This window comes from Myotis daubentonii, chromosome 5, assembly GCF_963259705.1.
Source record: "Myotis daubentonii chromosome 5, mMyoDau2.1, whole genome shotgun sequence".
NCBI lineage: Eukaryota > Metazoa > Chordata > Mammalia > Chiroptera > Vespertilionidae > Myotis > Myotis daubentonii.
This window is the reverse complement of record NC_081844.1, coordinates 35,519,903-35,540,794: the sequence shown is the minus strand read 5'-3', so window position 1 is coordinate 35,540,794 and position 20,892 is coordinate 35,519,903. Positions and strand designations below refer to the sequence as shown.

At 46.3% G+C, this 20,892-nt stretch overlaps 2 protein-coding genes across 7 annotated transcripts in view; both read left to right on the top strand.

Annotated features, from left to right (window-relative positions):
* Nucleotides 1–4,470: 4,470 nt before the first annotated feature.
* Nucleotides 4,471–8,172, top strand: LOC132235342 (transcriptional coactivator YAP1-like). The gene is given in 4 exon segments (XM_059697562.1): nucleotides 4,471–4,587; nucleotides 4,589–4,640; nucleotides 4,642–4,929; nucleotides 4,931–8,172. Coding segments are annotated over 4 exon segments (1,473 nt in total). The 5' UTR covers nucleotides 4,471–4,492; the 3' UTR covers nucleotides 5,969–8,172.
* Nucleotides 8,173–14,534: 6,362 nt separating this feature from the next.
* ZNF395 (zinc finger protein 395) overlaps nucleotides 14,535–20,892 on the top strand; it is a 44,927-nt gene continuing 38,569 nt past the window's right edge. For 2 of the 6 annotated variants that reach the window (XM_059697559.1, XM_059697555.1), the window contains exon 1: nucleotides 14,661–14,794. The gene's annotated coding sequence lies outside the window, so the exon portion shown is untranslated. Of the gene's footprint in view, nucleotides 14,795–20,892 lie in introns of all 6 variants that reach the window. The other 4 variants (XM_059697560.1, XM_059697561.1, XM_059697558.1 and 1 more) reach the window with 4 other exon arrangements.

Genomic DNA, 20,892 nt, shown 5'->3' with positions numbered 1-20,892 from the left:
GGGGAACCTACATTTCAGACCTTACTGTCTATACCAGCGGTTCTCAACCTATGGGTCGCGACCCCTTTGGTGGTTGAACGACCCTTTCACAGGGGTCGCCTAAGACCATCCTGCATATCAGATATCTACATTACCATTCATAACAGTAGCAACATTACAGTTATGAAGTAGCAACGAAAATAATTGTATGGTTGGGTCACAACATGAAGAACTGTATTTAAAGGGCCAGAAGGTTGAGAACCACTGGAGGGAATTCCATAGTATATGTCAATGATTTTCAGCCTTTTTCATCTCATGGCACATGTAAACTAATTACTAAAGTTCGGAGGCACACCAAAAATATATCTTTGCCGATCTGACCAAAAAAAAAAAAAAAAAAAAAAGGTGTAATTTTGATTCATTTACACTGGATAGCTATTGTTGTGCTGGTTGTTGTCATTTTTTTAAATTTGACAATCTAAGGCAGTGGTTCTCAACCTTCTGGCCCTTTAAATACAGTTCCTCATGTTGTGACCCAACCATAAAATTATTTTCGTTGCTACTTCATAACTGTAATGTTGCTACTGTTATGAATCGTAATGTACATGTCTGATATGCAGGATGGTCTTAGGCGACCCCTGTGAAAGGGTCGTTCAACCACCAAAGGGGTCGCGACCCACAGGTTGAGAACCGCTATTCTAAGGGAAAAGAGGTCAATGCCCCTGACTAAACAGTCAGGTAGTGCATGTTTAAAAAATTCCAGCAGCACACTGGTTGACAATCGCTGGTATATGTCAATCTCCTTGCACCTTTAGTGTCTCATAAACTGGTATTCAGTGTGAAGTTGGTCATCCCACTGGGTAGTGATGGAGGCCAGCCTATGATGGATGTAAGAAAGTGGGCTGCTGTCTGGCACAAGTAGGGAGCAGTACCTGCTATTCAATTCAGAAGAGCCAGGAATTGTCATAAAATGATTGGCAGCATTTAAAATGCTTTTAGAATTAGGCTTTTGTATTTGGGGTTTTGTTTGATTGGTTTATGGGCTTATGAACTTCATTTTTTAAAAATATATTTTTTTTATTGATTTCAGAGAGGAAGGGCAAGGAAGAGAAATAGAAACATCAATGATGAGAGAGAATCATTGATCAGCTGCCTCCTGCACGCCCCCTACTGGGGATCGAGACCACAACCCTTGACCTGGAATCAAACCTGAAACCCTTCAGTCCGCAGGCCAACACTCTATCCACTGAGCCAAACTGGCTAGGGCTGGACTTTATTTTTTAAAAAATTTATCTTTATTGTTGAAAGTATTATAGATGTCCCCTTTGTTTTTTCCCATTGAACCCCTCCTCCCCGCCCCGCCCCCCCCCCCCCCAAGCCTTCGCCACACTATTGTTTGTGTCCATGGGCTGTGCATATATGCATGGAAGTTCCCTGGTTAGTCTCTCCCCTCCACTCCCCACCCCCACCTTCCCTTTGGAAATTCATGTCTCTTCCACCATTCTATGTCTCTGGATCTATTTTGTTCATTGGATTCCACGTATGAATGAGATCCTGTGATACTTACCTTTCTCTAACTGGCTTATTTCACTTAGCATAATACTCTCCAGATCCATCCAAGCTGTTGCAAATGGGAAGAGTTTGTTCTTTTTTACCGCCACATAGTATTCCATTGTGGAAATGTACCACAGCTTTCTTATCCACTCATCTGCTGATGGGCACTTGGGCTTAAAGAAAAATCTTTTCATTTTGTTTGTCAAAAGCCATTCAGCTGATCAACCCCAATGCTGGGCAATGGTTAGTGGGCACATCCCTGGTGTGGCCCTATGGAAGTTGTTAGTAGTTGCCGGTGCTTTACGGCGTTGCCATTCCACGGTATGTGTAGTGGGTGCAGGTCAACCTGTGTCCTTTGTTTCATTTGTCAAGAACTGCAGTATTCTCCCATGACCGTTCCCTCTGTTAGGAGCTCCCATATAGGGGTTAACCAGGGTCTGGGTCATTTTTAAGGATCTGGGTCGTCTGGATTGTGGCAGGCACAGCTGCCTTGGGTACAAGTTTAGTCCTGCAGAAGAATGAGGAAGAATGACAGAATGCTTATGTGGCCTAGCGAACTAAAAGGAATGTGTAGGGGATGAAGTTGAACCGCTGGACAAAAATGAAACTGGTAAGTTCACTGCAGAAAAGGCCAGCAGCCCCTTCTCTGAGGGCTTCAGGGGTGCCACTGGGATGGGAAGGAAAGTAAGAATAGAAGCTGTAAGGGCAAAATCAAGTGACACAAAACACAGGGCAGAGAAGTAATAATTATGTGTTGATTGGAACCCAAGAAACTAAAATAGGGGGTGGTACGGGTGGGCATTCACAAGGTACACTTTTCTGCCAATTTTTGCTTCTTAATGGTTGTTTTTACCTTTGCTTGATCACTCCCCTCTCTCTCTTTAAAAAAATATTTTTATTTATTTTAGAGAGGAAGGAAGAGGGAGAGAGACATAGAAACATCAGTGATGAGAGAGAATCATTGATCAGCTGCTTCCTGCACGCCCCCACACTGGAGATTGAACCATGACCTCCTGGTTCATAGGTCAATGCTCAACCACTGAGCCACGCTGGCCGGCCAGGCTCCTCTTTCTCTCTTGATAGCTCTCAATCTGTTTTCTAGTAACATTTGTCTCTAGTAGGTGAAATGACTTCAGGCTCCCCACACCCATTCTGGGGAGGGAGGGAGGACGGGGCTGGGTAACCCGGCTCTCTCTTTACTTTCATTGTCTAAAGTGTCCTGTCCTGTTCCATCTTATTTAATCATGCTGTTCTCTTAAACAGTTCTGTGTCATCTCCCTTGTGGGCAGGAAAAGCTGGCTGCTTCAACCCATTTTAAGGACTTCTTAAGAGAAGACTATGTTTACAGTGACCATAATGTGGAAACCTAACGCAGAAGGGCTCCCAGCAAGACTGGGAGCTACTCCCATAGCATTTGTTGAGCTGAGCGGAACGGATAATTTTTCCCACGTGGTATTTTCTGTGCCTGGTCTGCTGCAGAGTGAGAGTCATGTCTAGATAGTCTTAAGTCCGTGCAGAAAAATTCCCCTTGGCCTCCATTCCTCTGGTCTCAGTTACTAGCACCTCCCCTGGGGCACCATGGAGGGTGAAGCTGGAGTTGGTCCATCGTCAAATGGTACTGTTCTGGATTTTATCTTCCTGCCTTGCACAGTGAGATAAACATACTTTTAATCCCCATTTTTTATGCACTCACTAGAAAGCAGACAGGGTTGTTCCAGAGTGGATTTCCTGTGTCATAGAAATCACAGATGCATAAAAGGAAAAACCAGATGTGCACAGAGAGCCTGCCTGGGCTTACACATTCTTTCATTCCCAGAGTCACAGGGCTTTATGGTCTATGTTCCCAAAGCCAGCTCATGTTTTCCTCCTTTGGCTATGTACTACTCTCGTTCATACTCAGAGCTTCAAGCTAGGAGGAAGTAGGTACGGATCTGGGTGTTTACGCACCAGGGCCTATCTCTGGATCTCTTCACGCATGTGGGGGCTTGTTTGCTTGCAAGTGTGGCTGTGCAGATCTAAGCAAGCTACTCCAGGGATACCCTTGAGCTTTGAACAACCTACTTGCAACCTATCAATTCTTTTTCATCCAGGAAATGCAAAGTCTACCTTCTCCAGGAAAGCCCTACAGCTTGAGTAGATCAGAAAGAGATGCCATTTGCCCCAGGCATATCTGCAAATTACTCACTCTGAGAATTGCTGAGGCTGGTACCTTCTGGCTGAAAGTACGTAACATTGGTGCTGGATCTATGTTTGCCCACTAGAATACATTTTTTTTTCTCTCAATCAAAAGAAAAAGTCTGCTACACATGCAAAATTAGCAGCACTATCCTTTTCATTGGAAAATCGCTGCCTGTTTGGGGGTTGTGGCGTAGAAGCTGCGTTTAGAACTGTGTATCATGGAGGTTACACAAATCCCTCATCTAAGGGAATGAGAAGCAGAGCAGCAAACAATTAGTCAGCTGGTGTCTTGATGTCCCACTGTAGGACAGCTAAATTCTGGAGGGATTAGTTGGGACAAAAGCAGTGGATAGATAGATACCTAGTTCAGGGGTAATTTTTTGGTAGTCTAACTAGACCCTTGATTCATGATTATTTTTTGAATGCCTACTATATGCTAGAATGCCTACTTCTGTTCTAGAAGCTATAAAAAAATATATAGACAGCAGTAAAAAATATAGACTCACCCTGGCCGGTTTGGCTCAATAGATAGAGCGTTGGCCTGCGGATTGAAGGGGCCTGGGTTCGATTCTGGTCGAGGCACATGCCTGGGTTGTGGACTCGATCCCCAGGAGGGTGTGTGCAGGAGGCAGCCGATCAATGATTCTCTCTCATCATTGATGTTTCTATCTCTCTCCCCCTCTCCCTTCCTCTCTGAAATCAATAAAAAATATATATTAAAAAAACATAGGCCAGACCAGTGGAGCCGGGGTGCGGGGCGCGCGTCGGGGAGGCAGAAACCATGGATCCCGGGCAGCAGCCGCCGCCTCCGTCGGCCCCGCAGGGCCCGGGGCAGCCGCCCGCGCAGCCCCCGCGGGGGCAGGGCCCGTCGTCCGGCCGGGCAGCCGGCACCCCCGGGGTCCCAGGCGGCGCCACAGGCCCCCCCCCCCCCCCCCGGCCGGACACCAGATCGTGCACGTCCGCGGGGACTCGGAGACCGACCTGGAGGCGCTTTTCAATGCCGTCATGAACCCCAAGACGGCCAACGTGCCCCAGACGGTGCCCATGAGGCTCCGGAAGCTGCCGGACTCCTTCTTCAAGCCGCCGGAGCCCAAGTCCCACTCCCGACAGGCCAGTACTGATGCAGGCACTGCAGGAGCCCTGACTCCACAGCACGTTCGAGCTCATTCCTCTCCAGCTTCACTGCAGCTGGGAGCTGTGTCCCCTGGGACACCGACCCCCCACAGGAGTGGTCTCCGGCCCAGCAGCTACCCCCACAGCTCAGCACCTTCGACAGTCTTCTTTTGAAATACCTGACGATGTACCTCTGCCAGCAGGCTGGGAGATGGCCAAGACATCTTCTGGTCAGAGATACTTCTTAAATCACATCGATCAGACAACAACATGGCAGGATCCCAGGAAGGCTATGCTCACCCAGATCAATGTTACAGCCCCCACCAGTCCACCAGTGCAGCAGAATATGATGGACTCGGCCTCAGGTACTCTTCCTGATGGATGGGAACAAGCCATGACTCAGGATGGAGAAATTTACTATATAAACCATAAGAACAAGACCACCTCTTGGCTAGACCCAAGGCTTGACCCTCGTTTTGCCATGAACCAGAGAATTAGCCAAAGTGCTCCAGTGAAACAGCCACCACCGCTGGCTCCCCAGAGCGCTCAAGGAGGAGTCCTGGGTGGCGGCAACTCCAACCAGCAGCAACAGATGCAGCTGCAGCAACTGCAGATGGAGAAAGAGAGACTGCGACTGAAGCAGCAAGAACTGCTTCGGCAGGAATTAGCTCTCCGGAGCCAGTTACCAACACTGGAGCCGGATGGTGGGACTCAGAACCCAGTGTCTTCTCCTGGGATGTCTCAGGAATTGAGAACAATGACGACCAATAGCTCAGATCCCTTTCTGAACAGTGGCACCTATCACTCTCGAGATGAGAGTACAGACAGTGGACTGAGCATGAGCAGCTACAGTGTCCCTCGAACCCCAGATGACTTCTTGAACAGTGTTGATGAAATGGATACAGGTGATACTGTCAACCAAAGCACACTGCCCTCCCAGCAGAATCGTTTTCCAGACTACCTTGAAGCCATTCCTGGGACAAATGTGGACCTTGGAACACTGGAGGGAGATGGAATGAACATAGAAGGAGAGGAATTGATGCCAAGTCTTCAGGAAGCTCTGAGTTCTGACATCCTTAATGACATGGAGTCCGTTTTGGCTGCCACCAAGCTAGATAAAGAAAGCTTCCTTACATGGTTATAGAGCCCTCAGGTAGACTGAATTCTAAATCTGTGAAGGATCTAAGGAGATAAGACACACATACCAGAAATTTCCAAATAAGCCAGTTGCGATCTCCTGGCTAATACAGAAAAAGATGAACAAACGTCCAGCAGGATTCTTTCATCCACTGTTTTGCTCTTCCTTGTCCATTCTGCTGTAACTTTATTGCTGACCTCTTTCATAGTTGGCCCTAAAGAATCAAAAAAAAACCCCACAAAACTTCTTGTTTCTTTTGCTATTATAACTACTGTTTGTTTGGGGGCTGGGGGAAGTGAGCCTCTTTTGATAATGGATGCCATTCCTTTTGCCCAGTTAGATGTTCACCAATTATTTTAACTAAATAGACCTGGAAGTCAGATGCTTCATGTCACCACATTTAGTTTGTTTAAGCAATTATTTCTTCAGCTGCTTTTGGCCAGTGGAAAAACATGACTTACTGTTCTGATAAACCAAATATGCTGTGTCTGATATTAAGTACTTAATGATGATTTGTCGAGATAGCTGAAACCAAGGCTGAAGACTGTTTTACTTTCAGTGGGTTTTGTTTTGTTTTGTTTTTTCCTCCTAGTGCTATATCATTAGTCACATAGTGACTTTGATTTTATTTTAGGAGCTTATAAGGCATGAGACAATTTCCATAAAAATATATTAATTATTGCCACATACTCTAGTATAGGTTTTGATGGGTTTGTATTGTGGGTTTGTTTTGTTTTGGTTGATTGGGTTTTTGTTTTTTTTCTGGAACCGAGGCAAATGACCATAGTAGTGAGTCTGTTTATAGTTGTAGCTGAGATGGTTATTATAGTTTCTTTGGTAAAATCTACATTTCCTGATTTTTTACATTTTTATTTAAATCTTGATTATCTGCTCTCTCCATATATATATATATATATATATATATATATATATATATATATATATACACACACACACACACACACACACACACATACCCTGACACACTTATAATTTCATATGATAGTGTGATAGCAGAATGTATAGGTTTTTTTTTAGGTTTCCCTTTCCAATTTATTTTAAAATGGTAGTTTTGAATATATGCATTTAGAATACATGACTAATGGTTTATATTTCACAGGTAGTTTAAATCTGGTTGAGGCAGTCTACAGATGTTTGAGGAAGTTTCATGTTCTAGAAAGGCTGTTGTTGTGGATAATGCCTTAAGGATAATGCCCTCTGGGCACACAAGAGTATTATCTGATGAATTTGAAAGAAGCAAACAGGAAATGGCTATATTTCCCCCTTGTTACTCCCTTGGACTAATTTTAAGTCTTGATGGGCAATCACTGAGTAGGTTCATAATGTACATGTCAGAAGTAAGTTTTATGTGGTCATGCACCTGCCTGTAGTTTTGGAAGTTTTACCTTCACCTTAGTTTTGGAAATAAATTCTAGTTATTTTAGTTGTCATTTGTTAATGATCATTAACTACATTATTGCCTACAAGACTATTCATATAAGACTTGCTCTTACTTCTATATACTGAGAATTGACCCTGGACAGTATAATGCTGTACGGTCATGTGTTAGCTGGTAAAATGGTCAGATTAATAAATGTATATTGGTAGTTGACTTTAGCAAAGAAATAGTGATAATCATGAGTATACTTTTATTTTTACAGGAAGAGATATTACTAGAGTATGTGTCTACAGGAGTAATAATGGTTTCCAAAGAGTATTTTTTAAAGGAAAAAAATGAGCATGAATCCACTCTTCAGTATAAGCTGTGAAGGAATAGTTGGGTGTGAATTACAGTGGCACCAGCTAGCACCTCTGTGATTAAGGGTCTTTCAGTGTTCCTAGAGTAAGCCCTTATTTTCAAGGGTTTATAACAGGCATAAAATTTCTTTTCCTGGCTAAACCTGTTCTGAAAAGCCTCAGCTTGGGAAGATAGATTTTTTTTCTAATTAACAAAATCTAAGTATTTTGACCCTTCAATTTAGAGAAGTACAAAAGTTGGAAGTAAAGTTTCATATTAAGTATTTTTAGTGCTCAAAAACAATGCAATCTCTGTGTTGTATATAAGGATTAATAGGTCAATCACTCATAATAAATGACTCTAAGGCTTTTTATTAAGAAAACACCAGAGAGATTAAATCTTGAAATAAGTCTGGGGGAAAGTGGCCACTGTGCAGATACATTGATTTTTTTTTTTTAGAGCAATAATGAAATTCTACTTAGAATGCATAATTAAGTATATGGATGATATAGCATGTTGGGTTTTTAATGTGTAGAAAATAAAGCTATTTGGAAGGAGTGCCTACAGTTTGCCAGTAAGCGGCAAGTCAAGATTGTATCTTATATATCAGCAGAGTAGCTCTAGGTAAGGGAGGGGCGGGGAGGGGGTTGTGAGGACTTAGTGGGACTTTGATAGAGAACTTTATAACCTTTTTCTTCAGTAAGGACTTTATCTTGCATCTTAAAGAAAAAAAAATAAAAAATAAAAAAATATAGACTCTGCTATCCTTGAAAGTATAGCCAAGTGGATGGAGACAGGCTGTCAGTGGTAATAAGTGCTATGAAGAAAAATAAAGTAAGGCCACGGGTGGTGTGTTTTAGGTAGGTTAGCGAGAGAATTTCTTTCTTATAAGAATGCCTTTGAGCAGGGGCCTGAATCAAGCAATGGAGCCAATCATATCTGAAGGAAGATCATTCCAGTCCAAAGGATGAGCTTGGAAAGGCTGAGTTGGAAGTTGACCTGAGAACCAGCAAGGGGGGTGGTGTGGCTAGTGCTGGGGGAGCCAGGGAAGAGTGGTGGGCAGTGGGGCCGGAGAGTTGACTGGGGGCAAGACTGTGTAGGGCCTTGTCCGGAGGGAAGTGGGAGGTGATGGAAGGCTTTGAGCAGAACAGTGATCTGATGTGACTTAGGCTTTAAGAGGATCACTCTGGCTGCCATGGTGTTCATAGAGTATAGGAAGGCACCAGACAAAGCAGGCGAACCGATTAGGAACCCATTGCGGAAGTCCAGGTCAGGGAGATGGTGGTCCAGGTGGGGAAGTAGTGCTGGAAAAGGAGGGGCGTAACTGGATTCTGGATATATTTCATAGGTAGAGCCAACAGCACTTTCTGGTGTATTGGGTGTAGAGTATGAGAAAAAGGAGTGGAGGATGACTCCACGTTTTTGTTTGTCAGTCTGTGTGTTTGCTTTTCAAGCAACTAGAAAAAATGGAGTTGGCATTTATTGTGATGGGGAGCAGCAGAGTTTGGAGGGAAATCAAACCCTGGACTTGGCACATTTGAGATCTGATTAGACGCTCAAGTGGAGATGTCAAGTAGGTAATTGTTGACAAGAATCTGGAGTTCAGGAAGCCAGGTTAGGTATAAAATGAGGCTCTGATAGAAGCCGAGGGCTCTGCTCATCCCATTCTAAATAAATGCTTAAAAAGTCTTCACCAGCCCTAACCGGTTTGGCTCAGTGGATAGAGCGTCAGCCTGCGAACTGAAGGGTCCCGGGTTCGATTCCGGCCAAGGGCATGTACCTTGGTTGCGGGCACATCCCCCGTGGGAGGTGTGCAGGAGGCAGCTGATCGATGTTTCTCTCTCATCGATGTTTCTAACTATCCCTCTCCCTTCCTCTCTGTGAAAAATCAATAAAATATATTTTTAAAAAAAGACTTTAAAAAGTCTTCGCCAGCCCTAGAACCCACTGAGCATACAAGACATGCTATGAACTGGAGATTAAATTGCCTGGACCATGGATAGAATAGCTCTAGTCTATCAACTTACAATTTATTATTAACCAATGTTTACCAACTCCATGCCAGGCACTGTGCCAAATGTTGGGAATTCAATGGAGAACAAGACATGCTCCTCGTCTTCATAGACTCTTTAGTCTTGTAGGGGAATGGCGATTTCAGTACAATGCAACGGAGGTAAGTGTAGGGTGCTATTGGACACAAAGGAGAAGCACCTAATCCAGGGGCAGAGAGAGGGCCATCTTAGCTGACGCCTGAAGAATGAGTACGGTAGCCAGGCAAAGAGGTGAGAGAGCCCAAGCCGGTTTGGTTCAGTGGATAGAGCCTCAGCCTGCAGACCAAAGGGTCCCAGGTTTGATTCTGGTCAGGGGCAACACGTACCTTGGTTGCAGGCTCCTCCCCAGCCCTGGTCGGGCGCATGCAGGAGGCAACCAATAGATGTGTTTCTCTCACATTGATGTTTTTCTCTGTCTTTCCCACTCTCTTAAAAAAAAAAAAAATCAATGGAAAAATATCTTCGGGTGAAGATTAACAGGAAAAAAAAGTGAGAGAGAGGGGTGGAGAATGTTCTAGGGAGAGAGCGAGCATGCATCAAACAAAGGAAAAGTCTGTGCAGGCAAAGGACAAAAGTTCCGGTTGGCATGTCTGGAGTGCAGAGTGAACGGGGTAGAGACAGAGGGGCAAGTAGTGACTGGAGGAGTGATCAGGAGCCACACCATGAAGGGTCGTAATGAGCAATGCTGGGACTTGGTTATAAAAGCTCCAGGAAGCCTTTGAGTTGTAAGCAAAGGAGAGGGGCTAGTCACTAGCCGCTAGTGTAAAGAGTGGATTGGAGGGAGGCAAAGCTGGAAGCAGTTGCTGTCAGAGGATTGGAGATGGTGGCAGTCTGACACTCATATGCCCCTATAAATGTGTCCATATAATACAACACAGGGCCTGGGTTTGCTTTGCTTACCCTCAAGCGGATAGGAGATGCTCTCCAAGAAGCTAATTACTTTGATGGAAAAGAGACACAGGATGCCTATATTTTAATAGGGGGCCAGGGTGTGGGAGGAAGCAAGGGAAAGCACAGTTCCAGATGGGACAGCTTCCAAGAAGAGTAACCTCTAGTTATCGGGAGCCAAGATCGGAAATAAACACCTTATAGTCTTTCTAAGCACCTCTTGCTTTGTGCAACGTGTGTGCGGTGCAGTGTGTGGTTAGGACAGGGCCTGGATTCTGTGTGAAGGTGCTAAGCGCTGGGTGTGTATTTGGGAATGGAAGTTTGTGGTGGGAAGTTTGACCTGAGTCTGTGTTAATGTGCAGAACTCTGGAATGCATCCTGTGCAAGTACATACCTGCAGCAAAAAGGCAGATGCGTGCAGTATACGCTGTGAGAGAACACAGGCCTTTTGACGGCCTGCGTCTCAGACAGAACAAGCTATGGGTTCTGTTCCAATCCAGATATTCTTTTGGGTTTTGCACACAGAAGGCACGCACAGATTTGTCGAGTGAATGATTGTTTCACTTTTATTAAGATTCAGTCATTTGTTGGAAATATATAGGTTTGGTTAAAAGTTTGAACTGGACCTTTTAAGAGAAATAAACTCACAGCCAGCCAGGCACCAACATCCATTTACAAAATCTAGCAGTTCAAATCCTGTAATGAAGTTTACAGGCTAGCTCGAGCCCTAGCTCGTGGAAAAAAACTGTCACTGTTTCATTTTATCCCGCAGACATTCACTGAACACCTCAGCCACACAGGCAGTCGTGGACTGCTGCTGGTGGAACGCATTGCCCTCTCCTCTGAGCCACGTTAGCCTGGGCGCTGCAATTAAGCTTAATTACATGCTGTCTTGTATTGTTCCTTAATTGTTGCATGTGCATTAATCCATTTCCTACTAGGTTGTACGTTCCTTGGGGGCAGAGACTATATTATAAACCTCAGGATAGGCGAGGGACTTAGCAGCGAATATACAGAAGTGAGTAAACACACAGTTTGAGGCAAAAGGGAAACAAGCACATTTAGCTGTTTATGAACTGTAGGGATACATAATATATAAGATACCTTAAGGAAAAGGGAGCATACATTGTTGCTAATTATGGAAAATGTTCCTTTAATGATGAAATGTACAATTCCAGTCTGCATTTTCATGTTAAGGGAAGGATTTGTGGCCCTAGCCGGTTTGGCTCAGTGGATAGAATGTCAGCTCACAGACTGAGGGGTCCAGGGTTCAATTCCAGTCAAGGGCATGTACCTCGGTTGCAGGCTGGATTCCCAGACCTGGTCAGGGTGCGTGTGGGAGGCAACCAATGGGTGTCTTTCTCACATTGATGTTTCTCTCTCTCTCCCTTCCTTCTACTCTCTCTTAAAAAAAAAAAAAAGTCAATGGAAAAAATATCCTCAGGTGAGGATTAACAACAACAACAAAAAAGGGAAGGGTTTGTGTATTAACATAATTACCATGATCCTCAAAATGCCTTCTTTTTTTTTTTTAATATTCTTTTCAATGCAAAACAAGAATATTTCCTTGAGGGTGAGAGTTAAGAGGTAGAACCAGTATTTGGTTAATTATTCCATAGCAGAATTATCCTATAACTGGATTTCTCAACAATGGCACTATTGATATTTTAGGTAATCTTTTGTTGTGTGTGTGTGTGTGTGTGTGTGTGTGTGTGTGTGTGGCTGTCCTGTGCGTTGTAGGGTATTAAGGAGCATTGTGAGCCCCTACATATAGATGCTAGTAGCACCCCCCTTTTATAACTATCAGACAGTTTCCTCAAAAAAAAATTAAAAATAGAACTACCGTATGACCCAGCAATTCCACTTCTGGATACATATCCGAAGAAATCCAAACAAGGAATTCGAAAAGATATATGCACTGCTATGTTCATTGCAGCATTATTTACAATAGCCAGGATATGGAAACAACCCAAGTGCCCATCAATAGGCAATTGGATAAAGAAGATGTGGTACATATATACAATGGGATGTAACTTGGCCATGAAAATAATGCCACCTTGCCATTTGTGCTAGCCTAGAGGGTATTACGCTGAGTGAAATGAGTCAGACAGAGAAAGATAAACACCAAAATGATTTGACTTATATGTGGAAACTAAAGAACAAAGTAAACACACCAACAAAACAGAAACAGACTTAGATACAGAAGGTTGCCAGATGGGAGAGGGTTTGGGGGGGCTGAGTGAAAAAAAAATGAAGGGATTAAGAAGTGCAAATTTGTAGTTACAAAATAGTCAAGGGGATGTAAAGTTCAGAATAGGGAATATAGTCAATATTGTAATAACTATGCATGGTGCTAAGTCAGTACTAGAATTATGGGCAGGGTCGCTTCGTAAATTATACAGTTGTCTAATCACTATGCCGTACACCTGAAACTAATTAAAATAATATTGAATGTCAACCGTAATTGAAAAAAAAATTGGATATAAAAGGCAAATTGGATATATACTAGTACAAGTTAAAATATTTTCAAAATAGTGAAAAAAAAAAAGAGTTTCTAGACATTGCCCCCAGTTGAGAACCAATGTCCTATAGGAATTTTGATTCTATTTAGATATTTTTTAACCAATGGTGGGAAATAGGGGGAAGGAAATAATACTTATTGCTTCTTTGTTCCAAGCTAGGAATTATGCCCATGTTTTTAAAAAGTTTTATCTAACAGATGAAGTTGAGGTTCAGCGAGATAAAAGAACCCGCTGAAGACCATAAAGCTTGCTCAGCAGTTAAATCAGGATTGCACGCCAGGCTTGTCTGCTGGCAAAGCCTTCACTCCTTCCCAGCACCCTCCCCACTGCCTCTCTGCAAGAAAGACAGCATGCCTCACACTGAAGGCTAACTGTGCATTCAACAAGTGTGCCCCCCAAATATTTAAAAACTTTTTGGTGAAGGGAAATTATTCCTCTTCTATTCGTTACACTTATTTAAACATGAATATACAGGCCCACACATATAGACACTGGGACCCTTCATTTCGTGGTGCCTCTGGTCTTATCTCTGAAAAACAGAGCAACACAATGGAACAGCTTAATTCTCCTGGTTACAACTTATACAAAAGCCAGAGCGTAACGGTGCCAAAAGCAACCGGTCTTGTTTACATAAGGGCTGAAAGCTAATAGTTAACTTTCTCCCCTTCCAGAAAAAGTAAATAACGCCTCATTTTACAACTACAAACGCGTAAAATCGTGTAAAATGTCATGAAATGGAGAAGGAAACATCAAATCAAAAGAAAAATGGAAAGGTTGATTCCAACGCTCCCGCTCCCGCTCGGGTTCCCGGCGGGTCCGGGCTGCGCAGCCTGGGTGCCTATCTCCCCCGCCCAACTCCCGTCGGTGGCGCCTGGGGCGTTCTGGCTTCTTCTCCCGCCCGGGGCAGCGCGGCTCCTCTCGGAGAAGCCCGTCCCAGAACCAGGCCTGGAAAAACAACAGCAAGAAACTTTGGCTAGATGGGCGGTTCAGTGAAAAAAAAAAAAAATAAGCACCCAGTTTGGTTCAGGGCTGTAGCCGCCAGTTCCGATTTTGTGGTGGGGGTTGGGGGGGGTGGGGGGGTCACAACTCGGTCAGGTTCAATGGCGTACGTGCGCGAGGAGCCGCGGGGTAACTTATTGAGCGCCCACGGTCTGCAAGGGGGTGTGCGCCCAGGCGCGCGGTGGGTGTGTGGGGAGGGCGCGGGCGCGCGGAGCCAGCGAGAGGCGCGCGGGCCGCGTGCGCGCGCGGAGCCTGGGGCTGGGGGCGGGGAAAAAGGGGTGGGGGGTAGGGGGTGGGGTGGGGTGGGGAGGGCGGTGCGGGGGGGGGGGTGTGTCCCCTGGTCTCGCTCATTTACTCGCTGGCGGGCGCGCTCTTCCGCTCCCTTCCCGGGCGGGAATCCGGGCCGGGTTGTCGCCGCGGCCGCGTACGTGAGCGCAGTGTCCCGGAGAGGGAGGGCAGGCCGGCCAGGTGGGCGCGAACGGAGCCTGGGCGGGCGAGAGGGCGGCCGGAGCGGAGCCGGGTCGTGGGCCGCGCCGGTGGGTGTGCAGGGGCGACGGCAGCTGCAGCCCGGAGCCGAGCCGAGCTGTCCACGCCGGAGCTGCCCGGCCCGCGCTAGTGCTGGTGGCGAGGCGAGGTGAGCTGCGCGGGGACCTCGCAGCACTGCAGCCCGGAGACGGGGGCGGCCTGAGAACTTCCCACGCTCCGCACACCCTCGGGGGCCGGGTCGGGGCCCGAGGGCCCGGAGGCCGGAGCGCTGGGGCAGTGGCGGGTCGGGGCGCGGGGACGCTGCGGCAGTGCCCGCGCTGGCTGGGTGGGGGTGGCCGCCCGCTCTCCCGTGTGCCGCCTTGTTTATTTCGCTCGCGGCCGGCGCTCGCCAAGGCACCCCCTCCCCAACTTTGAACGGTTGTCCAGAGTCGCTTCTCCGACGGAGATGGACCTGCCCCCTCCCTGACCCTTTCCGGCTGGGCCGCCAGCCCAGCCCTCCGGCGCCCCGCGCGTTCCTGCCCACTCTACCGAGCGAGCGAGTGCTGGGCTCCGGGACGCGCGGCGCGACACACCCTCTACCTCGGGAGCGGGCCCCCACCCTTTCTGTCCTCTTCTGTCCACCCCCACTTCCTTCCGTGCCGTTTAACTCTGCCTCTTCTCGCTGGTGGCCCCTGACCCTCCTAGGAGCTGGCACTGTGGGCATGTGGGGTGCCCGCTGGGGGCCTGGGTGGGGAGTTGGTCATGTGCAAAAGGCAGCGTTTTCTTCCCTGCCTTGGAGTTCAGGGCGCCGCGCCTTCACTTTAGGATTGGCTCAGAAACCTAGAGAAGCCCACCTGCCGGGCGGTGAGAGGGTGCTGCTGCCGGCCTCTGTGGTTTCTGGCAGCCCCGGCCAATTCCTGGTGTCTTTGGAGCACTTCCACCGGCAGGCATGATGCCAGGCTGCCAGGCGCGAGGGTTGCCTATAGGCCACCACTAAGTTCTTTACACTCCTCTCTCCAGAAAAGTGTATCTGGTCTAGTGTGCCTGCAAGCGGGTGATCAACAGATACTGAAGGCCTTTTTGACACCCTCCTAAGGTGTTGTGTCAACAGAGGTTTGGGTCCCAGGGAACTTGAAACGCAAGGAAACATAGCAATTAAGTTCAACTCTACAGGTACTTTTGAGGAGCTGCTGCTCTCAGCGCCATGCCAGGCTCTCTGGGAGACGATAGGAGGCACACACATCTAAGGCCCTCGAAAGCCTGTTGACCAGGTGGACGTGATTTCTGAGTTCGCGTTCAAGTTAATGTGTTATGGCTGCCAAAACTCTGTAAATGCTGGGGGCAGGGGGCATATCAGAGGAAAGGTTAGAGTTGGGGGGTGGATTTACAGTACTCGGCTCTGAAATGAATTATGCACTGGAGATGACTCACTGGCAAAGGCCCAGAGGCAGGAGGGGAAGAAGTAACAGGTGCAAGGGGTTGCGAAGGGACGGCCAGCAGAGAAGAGGTTCAAACAGGGGTCTCAGTGAGGGAGGATACACATGACACATGAGACTGTGCCTGCTAGGGTTTATAATCCCATGAAGGAGACGGGAAGGCCGGAGCAGGTAAAGTAAACCTCAAGAGAGTGCACAATTACTTTAAAAATGCAATGTATAGAATAGGTGCTGTTGGAGTTCAGAGACGCGAGCTATGGGTGGGAATCGCCAGGTCTCTGTTCCTGGAAGATGAGACCCTCGAGATGGGCCCTGAGGTGCGAACGAACATGGCTTTTCTGAGAGGAGACAAGGAGACCGCCTTGGCCCGGCCAGGGAACATTTCCTGAACAGCAGGAGATGAAGAGGGAGAGGAACAATGGTTGAGATTGTAAAAGTGCTAGAAAGCCAGACTGGGGAATTACCCTTTACCCTGTGTACTGTGGAGATATTCAAGTTTTTGAGCCAGGGAGTGACATAATGAAAGGGTAGCTGGAAAGGTTTTAGTAATATTAGGAGCTGCATCCGTTAGGCAGTCACTGTTGTGGAGTGCCCAGGGTTTGGACTGGGATAACTGGAAACGGAAAAGAGGATGCGTTTTAGAAACAGTAACATTGAAGCAATCTGTTCGACGGGGGCGGGATGAAGGAAAGAGATGAGTGGAAATGAATACCTTGTGGAAATCCATGACATGCCAAGGCCTTGGAGTCGCGATAGTGGGTAACTCGAGAAATCGAGAAGTTGGAAATGTGTGTTTTGGAGAGAGGTAATTGAACTCAGGCTGCAGAGAAGTTTTGTGTTTGCCAAGACATCCAAATATAGGTGTCCTGCAAGTGACTGTGACTCTGAGATTGGGGGGAAACCAGGGTGTATGGTGTGGAAAAGGCTGCCAAGGCTGGGAGAAGGAAGACACCCCAGAGATAAATGGGTTGTCTTCTTGGTCACAGGGAGGGAGTAGAGGATGCTAGTGAGGGTCCAAATTGGAAGACCCTGTTCTGTATTGCCATGCAAGTGACATCTCCTGGTCCTGACCCTGCAGTTGCCAAAACAACTCTGGGACGTTGGGGGTCCAAGGAAGAAGGGGCTGTTTATTCTTCTGACCATGAGGGTGATTGAAGGGGAGTAGAATGGAATTTGCTAAAGACATAAATTGCTGGGTTTTGAAACGAGCTGAACTTGTCCTCCACTGAGAAACTCCGGCTAGTCCTGGTGTCCCTTTCATGGGTGGAGGTGGGAAGCAGCTAGGTGATCTAAAGGAGCGAGGAGGAAATTTTGGGCTTAGGGATACTGCCTTTCCCAGAGCCAGGCCAATCCCAACCTGAACCATTACCAGTTCCCAGGAATCCAGCGACCTGCCTGCTAGAGGTCTTTCCCGAGCTCTGAATTCTGCTTTCTTGTTGCAAGGGTGACTCCGGGTGATTTGCTGAACAAATTCCCCAAGCCTCAACTTGCAACATCTGAGGGCTGGTGAATTTGGAGGATGATTGCAAAAAGTTGCAGAACGAGTGGAGAATGTAATTGCATTTCCTTAGCCTCTCTGTTTCTTTGCGACGTGTAGGATCGGTGATCTAGCAGGGGAAGTGACTTGCATAGGGAGAGGTGTCCATCAGATTTTTTTTTCTTTTTTAAAAAATAATATATTGATCTCAGAGAGGGAGGGAGAGGGAGAGAGAGAAACATCGATGATGAGAGAGAATCATTGATTGGCCGCTTCCTGCATGCCCCACACAGGGGATCGAGCCTGCAACCCAGGCATGTGCCCTTGACTGGAATCGAACCTGGGACCCTTCGGTCCACAGGCTGTTGCTCTATTCACTGAGCCAAACCGGCTAGGGCTATTTTTTGTTTTTCTTTATAGGGAATATATGATGGTAAAAAAAATTGCATGGAGCAGTAGTTGTGCTAATTCACTCTTTATAGAGCAGTGTTTTCTGCTCTCTCATGCCCTAGTCCACTCAGTCATATATGTTAAAATCTAATTCAGGTTCATAAAGTACTACTTTCCTTGGCTTGGTACAGTCTCCTCTGCTACTTTTATTTTCTATTCCATTATTTCTCATTTAAAAATGCTTGTTGTCTCCCACTAAATTGATTGAACTGCTCTGTAATGGCTCCTGCCCCACAGTTTGAAAAACACAGTTACAGAGAATTTTCACCTCCTGTAAGTATTTGTTAAGTGGCTCATGTGCAGAGCTATCCTTATTAGTGCTGTGGGTGGAAGGAAGCAGGAGGAAGAGACAAAGTTGACAGGCTAGTTGGAGTGTTAAGATAGACCTATGATTAGGGATCAGGGCAAAATGATTAAATGCCAAAATGAAAAATAATTACCCAGAGAGTTCAGAGGAAGGGGTGAGCAGCCTGTGCTGGAGTGGCTTGGAAAAACTGTTTGGAATAGGGAAGGAAGTCTGGGGTGAACCTTTTCAGGGGGTCTCATGGGCTGCACAGGTGGGAGGTGTAGCATGGGCAAAGACTTGGAGTTGGGGGTGTACACGGTGTGTGCGAGAGTGATGAGCGGAGCGTAGGCAGAATCAGGTTGGCGAGGGGGGGTTAGGATTAAAACATAGTGTAGGGATTATAAGTAGGTGGCCCGAAGAATATGTTCAGTCTTCAGACGCGTTGTAATTTGGACTACCCAGAGGTTTTTATAAACTTGGGAGCGATCCAGAAAACCTCTGGATTTGGGATTGTCTTAAAGAATCCCATCAGGCAGGCTTCCAGAGCTGAAGAGGCAGCTGCTCCCTGGGTGTGGGAGACGGGTCTGTGGTCTCCAGTTGTCATCGCCCCTCTGCTCCCTGTTGCCTCAGTCCATTCTCTTTACATTCCCTGCTTAGTCCTGCAGGTGTTTGGGTTTGTGACCTGGGTCTTCAAGACGATTCAGGTAGGAGTCTGACCTTACGGAACCTCAGATGTTTGTGTGTAAATGATTTATTTTAGGCAAGTCCACAGCACTTTCTGAGTTGCTATTGGCTGGGACTTGGCAACCTTTTTTTAATTGGTTGGAATGGTACTTATTGGAGGGCTTTGTGACCTATTCTCTATGGTGAGGCACATTTCTAGTGACCCCAACATCTCCCAAGCATCCCCCTTTTCCACTACTGGCGGCCATGGTTAGATCGAGGCTCCTGGCACGTATCCTCTAAGAAGAAGTCGAGGTAATAACTTGGTGAGATGTGAGTCATGACTGCCAAATGCCGTATGACATTAGACTCTCAGGAGCTTTGGTTCTCTGAGTCAATAATAAAGGAACAGCAAGGAGAGGAGCTGTGCCATTTCTTTTGGTACATCCTCTCTCCTAGGACAGTGGTTCTCAACCTTCCGAATGCTGCGACCCTTTAATACAGGTCCTCATGTTATGGTGACCCCCAACCATAAAATTATGTTCGTTGCTACTTCATAACTGTAATGTTGCTACTGTTATGAATCGTCATGTAAATATCTGATATGCAGGATGTATTTTCATTGTTACAAATTGAACATAAAGCATAGTGATTAATCCCAAAAACAATATGTAGTTATATATGTGTTTTCCGATGGTCTTAGGCGACCCCTGTGAAAGGGTCGTTCAACCCCCAAAGGGGTTGGGACCCACAGGTTGAGAACCGCTGTCCTAGGACATCCCCAGGGGGTAGGCCTCCAGGATCCAGAGGTTCATAATGAATATGGTGTTAATGCAAACAATTTCTGGAAAACTAGGCTGCTTTTAGGACCAGCTGAAGTAAGTTCAGGTCTCTGTGGTCCTGAGGCAGTTTGGTTTACCCTGGGAGTCCATAGCCACTTGTTATGCCGCCCCAGGTGAGATACAGGTAAGGGGAACTGAGCAAAAGCCACCTTTTGTTGTTGTTTGTTTTTTACAGGTTGCACAATCTGATTATTTTAAAATACTGCTTTTGTAACCTTAAAAAAAAGTTGAAACGGAAGTGCTTTTTGCTTAAAAATGTGTGGCCTGAGGATGCTAGGATAATCAGGAGTCCGCCGAATGGGATGAAATGAAACCCATTGCCTGTTTTGTATGATGGTTCGGTTACTAGATCAGAGAAATGATGTAGCAGCTTTGGTATACTTTGGCTTTGTAGGAAAATATTTAACAGTTTCTTAAAATATGATGGTAGAATGTGAGCTGGATGGTGTTATTAATTTATTTTGATCGTGTTATTAATAGGCAAAAACAGTTAAATAGTGGCACCGAGTCAGCCTGGAAGGGGGTCTGAAAGCAAGTGCCATAGGATTCTATTATTGGTCTTGAGCTGCTCCCCATTTTTCCAATGCGTGGATGAAGACACAGAGGTGGGAGGGATTGCTTATTTAGTAGTAAGTCCACGTTCAAAATCACCCAGAATGAGGCCCAAATTTAAAAAAGAAATTCAGTAAGAGATACATGAAAAGTCTGATTTAGTTTTTAAAATTTGAATGGTAATGTGTCGAGATGTTCATACGTTCTGGTCAGATAATCCTGGAGATATACCTGAGACCATATCCAAAATGTAGATGCTGTTTTATGCACAGAGATTATTCAGAGTTTTTTTTAAATAAACTATTGTGAAAAATTGGAAATAACCTAAATAGCCAATGGTATGAGTGGGTTGGAAGCAATCTATAAGTGAATGTGTCTTTATAATACAACTAGAGACTCGGCCGGTGCACAAGATTTGTGCACTCGGCGGGGGGGTGGGAGGGTGGGGTGGGGGTCCCTTCAGCCCTCAGGGGATGGGGCTAAGCCATCAGTCGGACATCCTTAGTGCTGCCGTGGAGGTGGGAGAGGCTCCTGCCACCACCGCTGCACTTGCCAGCCGCG